Source organism: Eleutherodactylus coqui, chromosome 10 (genome assembly GCF_035609145.1).
Source record: "Eleutherodactylus coqui strain aEleCoq1 chromosome 10, aEleCoq1.hap1, whole genome shotgun sequence".
NCBI lineage: Eukaryota > Metazoa > Chordata > Amphibia > Anura > Eleutherodactylidae > Eleutherodactylus > Eleutherodactylus coqui.
Genome location: NC_089846.1, coordinates 94,014,204 through 94,030,019, shown reverse-complemented (window position 1 = coordinate 94,030,019; position 15,816 = coordinate 94,014,204). Strand labels below are relative to the sequence as shown.

General features: G+C 50.4%; 1 protein-coding gene across 1 annotated transcript in view; it reads right to left on the bottom strand.

Moving 5' to 3' along the window:
• The window catches only part of BRWD3 (bromodomain and WD repeat domain containing 3), a 40,955-nt gene extending 27,307 nt beyond the window's left edge, over positions 1–13,648 (bottom strand). Inside the window, exons 1-14 of the mRNA XM_066581477.1 lie at positions 13,533–13,648; positions 13,393–13,451; positions 12,836–12,865; positions 12,696–12,755; positions 10,203–10,353; positions 9,967–10,065; positions 8,480–8,640; positions 8,180–8,401; positions 7,354–7,454; positions 3,459–3,529; positions 3,251–3,351; positions 2,820–2,860; positions 1,229–1,333; positions 992–1,145 (exon numbers count right to left, since the gene is read on the bottom strand). Of these exons, the coding sequence (XP_066437574.1) occupies positions 992–1,145; positions 1,229–1,333; positions 2,820–2,860; positions 3,251–3,351; positions 3,459–3,529; positions 7,354–7,454; positions 8,180–8,401; positions 8,480–8,640; positions 9,967–10,065; positions 10,203–10,353; positions 12,696–12,755; positions 12,836–12,865; positions 13,393–13,451; positions 13,533–13,542 (1,365 nt within the window). The 5' untranslated portion in view covers positions 13,543–13,648. The remainder of the gene's footprint in view (positions 1–991; positions 1,146–1,228; positions 1,334–2,819; positions 2,861–3,250; positions 3,352–3,458; positions 3,530–7,353; positions 7,455–8,179; positions 8,402–8,479; positions 8,641–9,966; positions 10,066–10,202; positions 10,354–12,695; positions 12,756–12,835; positions 12,866–13,392; positions 13,452–13,532) is intronic.
• Positions 13,649–15,816: the final 2,168 nt, after the last annotated feature.

Here is a 15,816-nt window from a genome sequence, read left to right as displayed (position 1 = left end):
CACATTTTGCCCGCATGACAGAGTCCAAAGGACAAACATATGCAAAGACCTGCGCTGTGTCCGTGGAAGTAAAAAGTCGCTAATTTTGGTGCATTTTTACTCAAAAACTTTGCAATTTTTGCATTTTACACATCTCTCAACATTTCAAAAGTGAAGAGAAAAGTGAATGGAGTTTAACAGACGGGCGGTGAACCCGTAAATGGACAGAGTTACTATAACTTGCATAAACACTTGTGCAAAACCATGCCCGCGCACAGCAAAGATTTCAGCTTCTGCCGCATGGACAGGCGAAGATGTGGCAAACTTATTAAGGAGGCCTGCACCTCGATGATGCCTTATTTTATTCCAATGAACTGTGGCGCATGGAGCCCCAGTCTTAGTTACTGTGCCATAAAGTTTGTTTAAAAGTTGCAGAACCTTTTACTGTATAATTAAGGGCCAGTTGCACCAAAGTTTGGATCTGAGATCAGCAAGAGCGGATTTAAGATCAAGTAGAAAAACGCTGCACCAAACACTAGTTAGCCCGTGATCTTGGTTCAATTTGATCCTCAGATTTTGGCAGATAAAACTAGTTGAACTTAGTTAACCAGTTGAAATCCAAGATGGTGGACTAAGCCGATAGTGTGAAGGGCTTTTCCTGGTTGGTGAAATTATTCCAAGATTTGCTGCTGTCAGGAAGATAGCTATGAATGCTGGAAAGATCACCTAACCATAATACCTATGACTATGCACAATACACGTCGTCTTCTGGGTTGACCCTTTGATTATAGGCGCAACATGTCTTCCTTAAAACAAGTAAAAGTGGATCGCATTTGAACGAAACCTGGATGAACACCGTAGTTGCTGCAACCAGCCCTAAATGGGTTATTTCGATCTCATTGCTCCGACATGCCATCACTGTGATCAGGGAGATCCCTACTGACCGCACGTATGAAACACCCTGATTAACTTGACATGCAATAAGTCGCCAATTTCGACATCCATCACTTACAGATAAGGCGTGGAGGAGCTGCCCGCTGTGGGAATTCCACACTTTTAACAGGAAGTTGTTGACGGCAGTGATGACTGTGGTATCGCAGCGGTCCCAGGCCACCATGGTCACCTTCAGCTTGGTCCCTTTGTCCTCAGTGCTGCACATGTTGTTCCTGTGAATTTAACATACGGACTGATGATTCAAGGTCTCTACATTGTCCACAGTAACCGGCTGGTGAGCAGCGGCACCTCTTACCCGCTCATCCTGGTGCTCATGTCCAGCACAATCATCCTCCATTCCTGCTGCTGATACTGCCAGATCCGCGCTGTCCCATCTCTGCTGGCGCTGACGAAGCTCAAGCTACGGGAGAAGGGAGACAGTCATCAAAAGATCATCAATTCCACCATTTCTTTAAGGCCTGCACCATGTGGTATGAATGACGTGACAACTTTTCACTTCTGTTCAGTACGATTAAAACAAATACCAAAATTATGCATTTTATTAGCATTATCCCACTTTTTTTAGAAAATAATTTGCTTTTCACATCATTGCGTTTAAAAACAAAGAACTTTTTTAACTTTATTTTCCATCAGCAGCGCTGTTTGAGGGCTTGTTTTCAATTGCTGGTTTTTATTTTGTGAAATAAAAAAAGAAGTGCTTTCATCATCGCATACTGGACCCTAATCTTCTAGTAGCTTAGAGTGTTGCGCCTTCACAACAGTATTTTTCCACATTCTTTTCGCTTGTTTTTTGTGTGACAGGTAGAGATGAGCGAATATACTCGTTTCGAGTAATTACTCGATCGAGCATCGCTATTTTCGAGTACTTCCGTACTCGGGTGAAAAGATTCGGGGGGCAGGGGGAGGCGTGGCGGAGCGGGGGTAGCAGCGGGGAACTCTCTCTCCCCCTCACTCCCCGCTGCAACCCCCCACTCACCCACGGCGCCCCCCGAATCTTTTCACCCAAGTACGGAAGTACTCGAAAATCGCGGTGCTCGAGTGAAAAAGGGGCGTGGTCGAGTACGCTCGCTCATCTCTAGTGACAGGCTTGATTTTTCATTGGTACCATTTTGGAGTACATGCAACTTGTTTGATCACTTTTATTGCATCTTTTGGAAGGCAAAATGAACAAAAATAGCCTTTTTTCCTAGTGTTTGCTGTGCAAGATAAGATAAGTGCTTTCAATTTATTTGTCGGGTTGTTATAAATGCAGCGATACCAAACGGTTTTATTTATTTATTTATTTAATTTAAAAAAACTACATAGAAAAGTTTGCAAAAAGGGGCCTTTTTTACTTTAGACTTTTCACATTTTTCTAGGTCCCTGTTGGGAACTTAAACCTGTGATCCTATGAGCGCTCCAATAATACACTACAGTACTTGTCTTTTCATTTAAATACCATCCACAGCAACTCACTGGTCCTGCACAACTCATCACAGACGGAGCTCCTTCCCTCTGTTAACTACATACAAGCCCGATCAATGTGGACTGCGGCATGTAAGAGCTGGGATTGAAGTGGTCTCCAGTTCTATCCATTGCAGCGGGACCCCAGCTGTCAGTAAAAACTGCCTCCTGCTATGGATGGCGCAGGCTGAGATCCCGAGCCATCTATTTGCAGTACATACACATCATATCACGTGAATTGTACTTCGTGGTGCGGGAAGGTGTTAAAAGCTAAACTGCAGCTCAGAAACTGACACATGCACATAAGTCACAGATTTTTATTTTTTCACATGCTACTTTTTTCTAACATTTTATGTTGCCCCAGCCTCATACATCACTTGTGAGTGCAGCTGTGGAGTATATAATTCAGAACAGTACAGGAGGGAGGTGGGCACATCACTCACCGGTCTCCGTTATTACAGAACTGAACAGCCACCACCTTGTCCTAAGAATAAAGCAGGGGAACAGTTAGGAAGCGAACAATTCAGGATTCCCGATGTTTGTAAATTCTAACAGTCAAACAAAAAATATTTAAAGAAATAAGACAAAACGATCACAGCGCCAAAGTTACAACTGGAACATAATGGTGGATGTACAGCCGTGCTGCAACAGAAATGGACAATAGCTACGACCATCAGGTGTCTCTATGGGGGGGCAGCACAACACTTTAAAGGCCCATTTAGACAACGATTATCGCTCAAAGCGATAATCGTTGTGTGTAACTGCACTTACATTGTGCAGTTTTTATTAAACCATCGCTAATCGTTGTCTAAGGGGGAGGGGCCTCGTAGTGGGAGGAGCCAGGAAAGCAGATTTAAATAAACGCAGATCTTACCAAATGTGCTTCCAGCTCTGCGATCTTCTCTGGCTCTTCAGAGCCCAGGTAATGCACTCTTATAACGTGATCTGTGCTACCTGTAGCAATGAACATCCCACCTAGAGGAAAAGAAGAGACACTTAGTGAGCGGCACAGCCAGAAGCAGGTCACAAATGATCAGTGGGCATTCATATGTACGCCAGAGGAATTGGAGGATGGCGAATACCTGAACTGAAGGAGGAGCAGGAGATCTGAACGCCCGGCCTGGAGCGCTCTGCAAACTTCAGGGGCCGATCACTGCAAAGACAGAATGCTGGGTTATTCTCCTATTGCGAGAGGGAGATGGTAGAGATGCAGAGCGGGTAATGCCCAGGAGGAGTTCCATCTGCGGCGCTAGCTCCAGCCCCATCGCTGAAGGACCGCCATGTCAATGTGGCCTTAGGCTATGCTTACATGCAGCACATTTTCCACAGTGGAAAACATGCTGCCAATTGTTGGTGCAAAATCCACATGTAAGATTTTGATGCGGATTTCACACCCTCATTTGAAGAGGCAAAATCCACAGCAAATCTGCCTTTAAGGTGTTGTACCAGAATTGCAAAATATTCCCTATCCACAGGATGGGGATAACTTGCTGACCAGGTGGGATCTCACTATTGAGACCCCCAACCTTTATTGTTCCATATTAAAAAAAGAGGATCCAGCACCTTTTCAACCTTAGAGGTCTTTGTCAAGCCCTCTAAGGTCAAAACGTTGTCGGATCCTCTTTTTAATATGGAACAATAAAGGTTGGACGTAATTTTAACTACCATTAATGCTGCCGGACTTTTTGGTTTACTGCTTCTATGTTGGGGTTTTTTGGTTCATTAACCCCAGTACGGCTGTGCATTCTCTTTTCCTCCCCACCTTGCTTGGACTTTGTTTTTTTCAGAGACTGCTGCTGGATCCTATACATACTACTGAGACCCCCATCAATCTTAAGAGGGGTCTTGTGTCCTCAGTCCTCCTCACTGTGGGGTTACTGCACCTCCTGCAGTGAGGTGCAGACTGAATGGGAGCGCTGGTTGTGAAATGCATTAACACTTTTTCCCCTTTCAATGGGACTGCAGCCATAGCTGAGCAACAGCCGCTTGGCTAATTCCATCGGCCCTATTGAAATGAATGGGGTGCTGACTACGCATGCTCGTCCAATGCTCCATTTACAGTGACGTTCCTGTGGAGGGAGAAGTTTCCCCTGTAGTGACAGGCAGACTGGGACATGGGAGTCACGTTTCGGAGACAGGCAGGAGTCTCAACGGTGAGACTCCCAACAATCAGCAAGTTATCCCCGATCCTGTGGATAACTTGCAATTGTGGTGCTACCCTTTTAAGGGCTGATCCTATTACATACATTTATTCCCTACCTGCAGGTATAAAAGTCTGATCTCTGGAGTTCTGTATGCAAGGACCACCAGCTATCTTGGCACACCCTTAATGCACGATCAACCTCCACTTCTATAGTACAGAGGAAGTAAGTCAGGTGCATCAATGTCATCCTTTCCCACAAAAGTCAATGGATTGGTGGTCCTGCATGTGTACTGCAGCTCCACTGACATAGGGCACTTAGGGTGTGCTGGTCTTAGGGGGACACGGGAACGGTAATGTGATCGGACCTCCAGCAAAGTATTTGTTGCAACACATCAGTGTAAACAACCCTCTTTGAAGATCTTTAATAAGAAAGCCCCTTTAAAGAGGACTGCCTGCACCGATGTGCTGCAACAAACCCTCTGCTGTTAGCAGGACGAGGGCAAGGAGGGGTTTTCAGCCTTTACATCCAAACAAAATATTCCCCACTAATTTATAGCAAGCAGAACTCCTAAAACGGGGAAGGATTGAAAGCTTTTAGGGAAGATGTATCAAAGTGAAAGCGTAAAGCTGAAGGTTGCTTTCTTCACTGGTCACCCAGCTGATCGATTCCTTCCTCACCCCGCCCTCTTACACAACAGAAGACGGGGCGCCGGCCCTTTAACCCCCTAATAGTCACGTTAAAATTGGAAAAATCCTTTATTTTAGACTTAAAATTTATGTCTCATGTAAGTAAAGAGATTTGATGCTGAACTCAGCTGCCTTAAGTGCAGTTTTAACCCCTTAAAGACATAACTAATTTTAGCCTTAAGAGCCAATAATTGGTATTCCTTCGTGTTCCAGCGGTCATAACGTTTTACATTTTTCCGTCAGTGCAGCTGTATGACAACACCAAGTTTATAACGAGATATTTGTACTTAAAGTAAAATCTCTTTGTTCTTGTTCATTGGAGAACAGCTGAAGACGGTGGGACGTTCCCGAGAAGACTCCCTCAGGGGTGGGGAAACTGACAAGGACACATGCGGTCAGTTATATTGCTAATTGCAAAACTCTTTGACCTAATGAGGAGTCAGCAAATGCAACAATGTGCACCAAGTAGAACTTTGAGGTAGTGTGTAGAGGCCCATGTAGTGGCCTTACACAATTTGAGAGCAGAAGTGCCGTTGCGTACCGCCCAGGAGGCGCCCACTGCTCGAGTAAAGTGCACCCTGAAGCCAAAAGGGAGGCACCTTGCCCTTGGGCACAGTAAGCCTCCGTCACTGCTAACCTGATCCAACGTAACAGGACGGTTTTGGAAGCCGTAAGGCCAGATCTCGGGTCATCTGAAATAACAAGAGTCGCTGCGCCGGAAAGATGCTGTCCAGTAGAGGTATATCCACAAGGTTTGCACCAAGTCCAATCTGTGGAGAAGCTATTCCCGAGGGCGAGTGGCGGAGGAGCAGGACAAAGGCAAAACAATATCCTCATTGATGTAGAAGGCAGACACCACCTTAGGTAGGAAGGAGGGCATAGGGTGCGACTGGCAGCAAGCTCAGAAACCCTGTGAAGGGAAGTGATTGCTACCAAAAAGGCTACCTTCCAGCAGAAATTAAGAGATGGAATGTTGCACAATGGCTTAAAGGGAAAATACTGTCCAGTACGTGGGTAGGACAGCAGAATGGTATGGAGGGATGACCTGAGCAACCCCCTATAGGAAGGGTACAGGGAGTTGACTTAGAGGTTTGGAAAATAATGGACAAGCCAATATCTGACCTTTCAGGGAACTAAGGCCCAAGTCCAGCCCTTCTCAAGGGAAGGACAGGAGGCGGGACAGCGAAAAACGCATAGGATGGAATGGTCCGAATGACAGGTTCCAAAATTCCATATCCATGGGCCCTTATGACCGCAGCTTCAACATAAGCCACATTTCAGGACCACAGTATTTTTATTTTTCAGCCAACAGAGCTGTATGTGGGCCTGGTTTTTGCATGACAACTTGTAGTTTTTATTGGTACCATTTTGAGGTATGTACGGCTTATTAATCATTTTTATTCCACTTCTGAGGAAGTGAGATAATCAGAAAACTGCCATTTTTATTACAAAATGCCATGCTGGATAAATAATGTAATTTTATAGTATGTGTTGTTATGGATATGGCGATACCAATTCCATATAGATTTTTTTGGGGTTCTTTTTATTTTTTTAATATTTAAAGCCCTGTGTAAGGGGGAAAAGCTTTATTTTATTTGTGAAAACGTTTAGATGCCACGCTCATCAATGAGTGCAGCATCTGCAGGGTTAAACAACATTAAATGAGCAAGTCCTCAGCATTTCGCTCCTTTTCTGGGGAAACCCCATATGTGACAATGAGACAGCAAATATGCTCTCTGATTGATGGGAGGCGGCGATAACTTGAACAAAAATTAATGTCCCCTATGGCAGAGAAAGACAGGAGGATCACAGATCTTCTCTGCTTCGGCTCGTCTCCCCTGCCTCTCCGGACAGCTGCAAATTCAGTATTCCCATAACAGCTTTGGTTCTGAAAGGCCTACAGAAGCTTTGAAATGACACCATTTACAGCCGTTTGACGTAAAACCAGCTCTGTTCGCCCAAAACTGTGAGGTCCATTTCGAACAGAGCTCGTTTTATACTGCTGAGGGGGTTAATACATTTCAATAATCTGTGCCCTGCACCACACAGACTGCCGCAGAGCATTGCACCAGAGCAATCACTGTGTAACGCCGGCCGCAGTGTCCCCAGACCTTATAATAGATGGTATGAAAGAGCCACCATCTTACTTAAACGTCATGGTGTCCACGTTCCATTGCCAGAAGCAGATTGCGCCGTCAGCACCAGTGGATGTGAGGTAGCGGGTTTTACTTTTAGTTGACGGACAGAACTGGAAAAAGAAAAAAAAAAAAAAACTGAATTAAAGGGATATTCACAGAACAATAGCCTATCCTCTACTGTAGCATTAGTGCAAGTCCAACCACGGATCCGGAAAAATCAGGGTCCAGTCTGCCCCGAGCAAGTATGCTGCCCCTCCATTCACTGTGATCCTGAGATCAGTCGATGCCGACCCTTGTGGATGCTGAAATGGTGGCCGTGCCACCCGGCCTTCCTAGGATCGGATACATCGAGAAAAAGCTAAACAATCAGAGCCCTCTCCCCTCCCATCTGGGCACTCATCGTCCTCTACTAGTACTGCAGCTATAAACTGCAGAGTCTGCTGCCGAGTCTTCAGGACGGACACCCACATGTGGCCTGGCATCATCCCACTACCCGCACAGGAATGTACAGACTCTTGTGCAATGTATTCTAGCATATGGCTCCCCCTGTAGTCACCTAATAGATACTACAAGTGCAGATCCAAAGCAGCAATTCTGCAGCACACAGAATATACCACAGTGTATACCAGCGCAGCCATATTACTGGGGCTTTTCTTCAGTTAGGACCACAGTCCAGAGCGTTATAAGCAGAGCAGCTGATATCAGTCACATATATAATGAGTTTTCAGCATAATATATGATCGGTGGCAGGGAGGTTTTCCCTTGCTGCATCCGTTTATCTGATAAGAGTTGGACACCAGACTAAAGGAATCTCATCTGAAGTGAGACGTCTTACCTGTATGGAGGTAATGGACGCCGTGTGACCCTGCAGCACCGCTACCGGGGCGCAGGTCCGCAGACACCAGACCCGCACCACTTTGTCACAACTTCCGGCTGCAATCAGGGTGTTTTCATAGTTGACCGCCATGTCTGAGATCTCAGCGGAATGCCCGCGCAGGGTGGAGAGGAGTCGCCCGTCATCAGTGGCCCAGATCTTCACTAAACAGTCATCAGAACCCTGGAAAATAGAAAACCAATGCAGAGGCGGCGGCAGAGACACGCTTACAGGGCGCCTCCAAGGTCACCCAAAACTCACTGTGAAGATCCGCCTCCCACTGCGATCGAACGCCACGCAGTACACCGACGACAGGTGACCCAGGATCCTCTTGTGCATTTTGATGTGCTGATAAGAAGAGCAGGGGAAGATGTACTGGAAGCGGGTGCAGCCGGTCAGCGCCCGCGAGGAGGCAACTCTTACTGCAAAGTAAAGAGGAAATGTGAAAAACACTGGATACGCATCAGCCAATCAGGAGGCTGCTTTTATTTTCTTTAATCCGACTGGTTGCTACAAGTACTGGAGCGGTACTTATGCAGGCGGCGGAGCAGATGATCTCTCCCGAAGGGGAAGGAGCTGGAACGCGCCGACGTTAGGATACGAAACCCTCATCAGGTAATGAATGCTATTTCATTTCAGAAAATGTAGCAAGAAGAGAAAAGTTCTGCAACATCCTAGCAAATTTGTGTGTCAATTTCTCACCACTGTTAAGACCTCTGATTGCTGTCAGCGAATGGGAACATTCGCCTGTTATTTGTAGAAGCCAAAACCCTGTCCTAGTCCTTCCCGTTCATATAGCTGAGGGGTTTATTATAATATATCATTGAAGACAATCCTCTATGTGCTAAAACAGAGCGGCAGGTATCTGAACTGCTCCATTCACTGACAGCAAGCACGCACCTAGAAAATGAAAAAGAATTGAGACACCATAACAATGTCAGAATTTTTTTCCAATGCAGGGATTAAAGGGGTTTTGCCATCAAAGAGCTTTATCCTCTTGCCATTATATAGGGGATGTCAGATTACTGGGGGTCCAAGCAATCCTAAGAACACATGACTATCACTCCATACACTTCTGTAGGATGAAGGGATCTCTGCCCGTCCTATAGAACTGAATACAGCGGAAGTCAAGCATGTGTACCACCGGTATATACTCACAAGAGCCATTCGAAGGCGCCATTCTTGGGATTACTAAGGGTCCAAAAGGTCGAACCCCAGCAATCAGACATCTATCCGCCATCTGCGGTAAAACCCTTTAAAAAATCTAACTAAACTGCATAAAACTTTTGAAGTGTCACAGTGACATGTCTGTAGTGTTGATCAGTGGGGGGTCCGGGTGCCGAGACCCTCACATATTGCTAAAACGAGTGGGAAGAAGCATTCATCCGAACAATATGCCGTTTGGCTGTCATTTCAAGGTGTACGGGCTCTATAGACTTTCTGTGGAGCCCATGCACCTGCTCCAGGCATGACAGAAACAGCCAAACAGACATGGTGCTCAGATGAACATCTTGGCGATTGTGGGGGTCTCAGCACTCGGACTCCAGACAATCAAAACTTCTGAAATGTCGCTATGACATATCAGAAGTTTGTAAAAAGTTTAGTTCCCCTTTAAGCTTCATTTGCATAGATCCCCTCTAATCAACAACAGCACAGGGATGTTCATATGGGTGGAGCTTCGTGTCCTTTTGTCTGAGAATCCCTCATTTTCTGGACTTTTGCCGTTACGGATGATCCGTGTAACTTACCCACACTGAGTGGCCTCCCGTAGTTGGAGGGCAGTTCTGGCGGGCGCCCGCGGTGCAGAGCCGCGTATCCTGATGGTTTCCATGAGGAATTTTTAAATTCTGCAGAAACATAAAGGAACGACCTCAGTGACAATCAGCCCTGCCCCCACTGCTGCCAGATATTGCCCCACCCCCACTGCTGCCAGATATTGCCCCACCCCCACTGCTGCCAGATATTGCCCCACCCCCAACATTACCTTTCGCTCTTCGTAATAGAGATTGCTTCCCCACTCCCAGGAGGCTGGACACCCCAGGGACGCTCTGGGGGAGCTCTTGGTCTAGGACGGGTCCGATGCGCTCACAAATACTCAGCAGGTAGTTCGGAGGAATATGAGAATTGGAGGTGACCTGGAGGTGACGAGAGCGGTCAGAAGAAGAAGGAATCACTTACTGGGGGCAGCAATATCTCTCCACTTTCCCCATGTAGTTAGGCAATTTTCACATGCGTTCACAAACCGCCGTGTCACCGCAATTTGACGCAGCGTTTTGGACACGTTACAGCATTTAACGCACCCCGTCACGATGATGGGTGAGGAGGGGCGTTAAAAAGAGCTAAGGTGCCCAAAAGTAGAGCAGACAGCGCTTGAAAAATTAAGGCGTTCCGAGCGCTGGTCTGTGAAGACCCATTAAAGATCAGTGGAAGCTTTGCCCCGTGGATAGCGCGGCGTTTCAAACGGTAAAAAGCGGCCTGTGAGATAGCGGCATTATTGTCAGATGTGGTGCATCCAAAAATACAGTCATGTGACCACTGAGTAACCAACGGGGGAAATTGGCCAGAAGTTGCAATCGTCCAGGTATACCAGTCAGAGCCGCACGCAGAACTCTACCCCCCCAATCCCCCTTCAACAGTCGCAAAACTCCCCTTCCTCACTATAACCCATCTACAGCAGACTGAATTATAAGTAATTCTCCCTAGACACCGGCGCCAGTCACCTGACCTCCGCAGATTATTACACGGTGTCGCTGACAGGGCGGACACTGCGCCGCCCTCCTCGTACACAGCGCTGCGCCTCACTTATAAGATCAGCTGCCAACAATGGGACGTCAGCTTCTCCGCATAAGCAGGGAGTCCGCCAGTCACCAGGATCCTCCAGAGGCGGCGGCGGCGACCCCAGCACCGGATCCCGACCGGTCGTTCCTTAAGGCATCATTAAAAGACATCTGTCACCAGATGGTGGGCGCCGGCTGCCACCGCAGGTGGGCGCAGCGGCGAGAGGAAACGGAGCCTTATCCTACAGTGTGACTCCATCCGCCGACCTTTGGGCCGTGAGCTATATGCAAATGAGGGCAGCAGCACCCAACGGGCGGCCACGCCGTACCCCATCCATCACAAGTGAAAGACTTTGTGCGTTCAGCGTCACTGCGACCCTTTCCTGGCCGGACAGATGGCGGCATCACTGGGCATATACCCATGTATTCAGCCGGTTGCCCAAAACCTGGTGACGGACGATCTCTTTTAAGGCCGGGTTCCAATTGTGGATCCCGCCATCGTCGCCCGCACGGACGATCCGTGGTATTCCGCACTTATTGAAAAAAATAGAACATTCGCATCAGATGAGAAATTAAAATCGCAGCACGTTCTATTTTTCTGCAGCTTCCATTGCAGTCGATAGAAGCCTTCCGACCCGCGACCCATCTGCAATTGGCGCAGGTACCCGCAACATATCTGCAGCGTCTTCGCCTAGCGACGGCACAGGAAAAACAAACATTTAAAAAAAAATCTGTACTGCGCATGGCTGACGGCGAGCGTCCGCGGTCATCCGCAGTACAGAGAGAGAAGATGTGCGCGGTCGCCGGGCGCGGTAAGAGCCGGATTTCGCTGTGGCTCCGCATCACCGATGTGAGACCGGCCTCATAGAACTGATGCAGTAGCGAAAGTAGTCACCCCCGACCTCTGATGCAGCGGGACACACGCTGAACAGCTATTATTTCCTGTTATCAGCCATTATGCCCCTTTTACACGGGATGAGAATCTCATGATCCTCGTGTGGCCGGCCGATTGCATCACCATGAACGATCACCGTGTAAACGGACGCCATTGGGTTTTATGCCGGCTGAGGCTGAACGAGACGCAGAACTCTCGCTGGTCGCCGGCGGTGCGCAAAACGCAACGATTATTTGGTTTCACTCATTTGAACGATAATGGCTCGGTGTGAAGGCGGCATTAGCGTCTGGTGGGAGGAGCCGCTGCCGGCACACGGCACTGCGTGGAGAGTCACCCTCTGACCGTACACACTAAAGGACGCTGGTCGCCACCCAGTTCTCCCAGACTCCTGACAGGCAGGCGAGCACATTTGCCATACTGGTTGTCACTGGCCTCCTGTATCACCCATACTCGTCACTCAGGGCAGGTTGTCTCCCCGCTGTCACCACACTCCCAGCACATCACTGAGAGCCGCCTAGTATTACACCCGTTATCTCCCTCTTCCGGTGCCTGCCCCCCCCCCCCCCCCCCCCGCGCCAGTATCGGCGGCCGGAGCCCGCTACGGGGGTATTATGAGGCGCCGACCAATCAGAAGCCTCGTCTTACTGCACACAGATGTAAGCGGCTCCACTATTGGCCGCGGCGGCAGTGACGTATCCTGCCCTCACATGACCCCCGGTTCTCACAATGGACAATATTACGAGTGACCCCAAACCCCCCTCCCCCCCCCCCCCCCCCGACACCCGCGGGCGGCGGCGGCGCTCACCAGGTCCGGGTACGTCCTGCGGTGCCGGCTGCCCTCCCAGTCCAGGCGCTCCGGGATCAGCTGCGGAGAGAAGGAGCGAGACGGTGAGACCGGCGGGACCCCCAACCGGCAGCCCCTCCCCCCTCCCGGTGTCCCGTTACCTGGTGCTCCTCCAGCTCCTCCGCGAGCACCTGAAACACAAACAGACGCGTTAAGGCGGCGGCGGATCACCGGTTGTACCGGGCGGGTGTGCGGTGACCCGGCGCCGGGTGTCATGTACGGAGCGGGTGACCCGGGATGGGGTGTGATGGGGCAGAGGGGGGGACAGGGGGAGAAGGTGGTGACCCGAGGGGATCCGACGGAGTAGCTGGGTGGGCGGTGCGGTGACCCGGATCGGTATCCACGGAAAATCCGGGCGTAGGAGGCGGTGACCCGGATCGGGCGATGCAGGATGTGATAAGCGGGTTAGCTGCAGAGATCGAGCGAGGGAGCGGACATTGCGGGGGGAATGGTGACCCGAATCGGGTGTTCAGTGCGGATCTGATGTGACCCGTTTCGGGTGATCAGGCGGTTTGACCCGGTCGGGTGTTAGTTGGATGCCGGGGGGGTCGGAGGAGGTGACCCGGTCGGGTGTTCTACGGGCGGGGTGAGGTGACCCGGTTCGGGTGTTGCGTGGTTTCGGGTGAGGTGACCCGGTTCGGGCGTCATCCGGTCTCACCTGAGCGGATCTCCGGCAGGGTCCGGACTGCAGGAATCGGGCGATCAGGAAGTAGAGCTCTGCGGGAGACACCGGAGGTTACTGACACCGGGCGGCCGCGGAGCCCGTCCCCCGCCCCTCCCTCCTCCGCCGGTACTTACCGGCCTCCATGGCGTCTGCTTCTCCGGGCTGTGCGCGGATTACGGTGCCGGGGAGCCCATAGAGGCCGCGGGGACCCAGCGCAGCGCTCTCCCCGGGTACACGGAGCCCCCTCCGGCCTGACACTGAGCAGGGGACAGGGGGCGCTGCAGACACCAGGAGCGACGCTCTGCACACTCCCCGCCCGCTGCTCTATGGTGGCAGGTCTGCGCTCCGGCTGGAGAAGTGCAGACAGCGGGCGATGCGCTCCGCCACGGACAGGGGGCGCTGGGAGGACGCCACCATAGAGGACAGCACTGCGTTCCAAGCTCTATGGTAGAGGGAGCGGACGTTGTGTGGAACGCACAGATGTCACCCACAACAGACTGGCAGCTGCGGGCGGACGACAAGTCCCAGGAGGCCTTCACAATGAGCCATAAACTTCTCTCCCGACATGCAGCGCGCTGGTCAGCGCCTCACACATTATAGAGGGCAGAGAGCGAGAAAATGCCCACAAATATAGTAGTGCCATCCACAGGGATAAATGTGGGATTGGAGAGGGGGTCATCTTGTACCCCAGGGCTGGCTTCACACGGGTGAGCGCCATATCCGTCCGAGAAGCCCTGCATATGTCCCATCGCGCAGCGGCGCTGACAGAGAGGTCGCGCCTGTAAATAGACATAGTGAAAGCAAAGGCTTCCTTTTCTGTGCGAGTTTAGTGTGTTTTGCCTGCTTTTCTTGGGGCGCCTCGTACGGGCGATCCGGGTTCCCCATGCCGGCAGTGAGCTCCCCCATGTACCTAAACGCTCTGTACTGCGGATGAGCGCAGCGGCTCGCCGTTGATTGTGCAGGACAGGTTTTCTTCCAATATTTGTATTTCCCGCGCTGTTGCTAGGCGATGCCGCGCGTACCCACAGTGTTAATTGTGGATCGTCCGGTTCCCAACGACTGCAGTGGAGGTCGTCCGCAGTAGCGCAGAGCAGCTGCGATTTTTCTTGCGCTTGTGGAATGCGCTGTTCGCATCCGCGGGTCTGAGGGAATAACGTGCGTGCTGCACAATGCCTGCGCGCCGTGGATGCTGCAATAGGAGTTCAGCCGTGAGTTGTGTGCGTTGGGTGAGCAGTTATTTCTAGCGTTCTCTCATTGCATGAGACAGTAAAAAGGGCATTCGCACGTTCGCGTGTTTTTTGTGTGCGTTTCCTATCGCTGTGGACAGGAGATGGATGTTTGTGGGTCTTTGCAGTCCCCTCCCCCGCCCGCTCTGCTGTTTTTGTGGATCAGCGCGGCAGAATATGGGGGGAACTAATCGGACCTCAAACATTCCCAACCCCCTTCCCCCATTGCCTACTGGTACTCTGATCCACTCTGTTCTGACTGTCCAGTCCTGCTCTGCTGCCTCCATCCTGTGCCAGTGACTACACTGATAACTTCACCCTGTGCCAGTGACTGCACCACTGCGCATACCTTGTGCCAGTTACTGCACTGCTACCTCCATTCTGTACCAGTGACTACTGCCCACATACTGTGCCAGTCACTGCACCACTGCCCACATACTGTGCCACTCACTGCACCACTGCTCATACCCTGTGCCAGTCACTGCATTTCTACCTCCATCCTGTGCCAGTGACTACACCGATATGTTCACCCTATGCCAGTCACTGCACCACTGCCCACATACTGTGGCAGTCACTTCACCACTGCCCACACCCTGTGCAAGTCACTGCACTGCTACCTCCACCTGGCGCCAGGCACTACACCACTGCGTGCAGCAGGTGCCAGTCACTGAACTGCCACCTCCACCTTGGGCCAGGCATTGCACCAATGCCTGTATTCTGTGCCAGACACTACTATGTTGCTCCATCCTGTGCCAGTCACTGCACCATTGCCTATGCCCTCTATCAGTCACTGCACAACTGCCTGCACCCAGTGCCAGTCACTGCACCGCTGTCTCCGCCCGATGCCAGTCACTGCCTCACTTCCTGCACCCTGAGCATCTTGATAACGGCGGTTATTCTACATACCTTCGAAGTGCTTTGCATCTTCTACTTGTTCACATCCTGCTTGTATGACTGTTTCATCATCCTTGAATAAAAGGCGTATTAATTGAAGTTCCATAAGAGTCCCTCGGGTCACTGAGGACCTACTTGGATTTAGAGGAGTCCTACACCCCTGCAGAGTAAGGGCACATGTATGACTGACATTGCTAATATCCGTTCACTAGGAGCGCCGGCTGTTATTCTATTTTGTGTACGCGACTGAGGTATTCTTCATCCTGTTGCCCCCACCCTTACCCGTGCCGCACTCCTT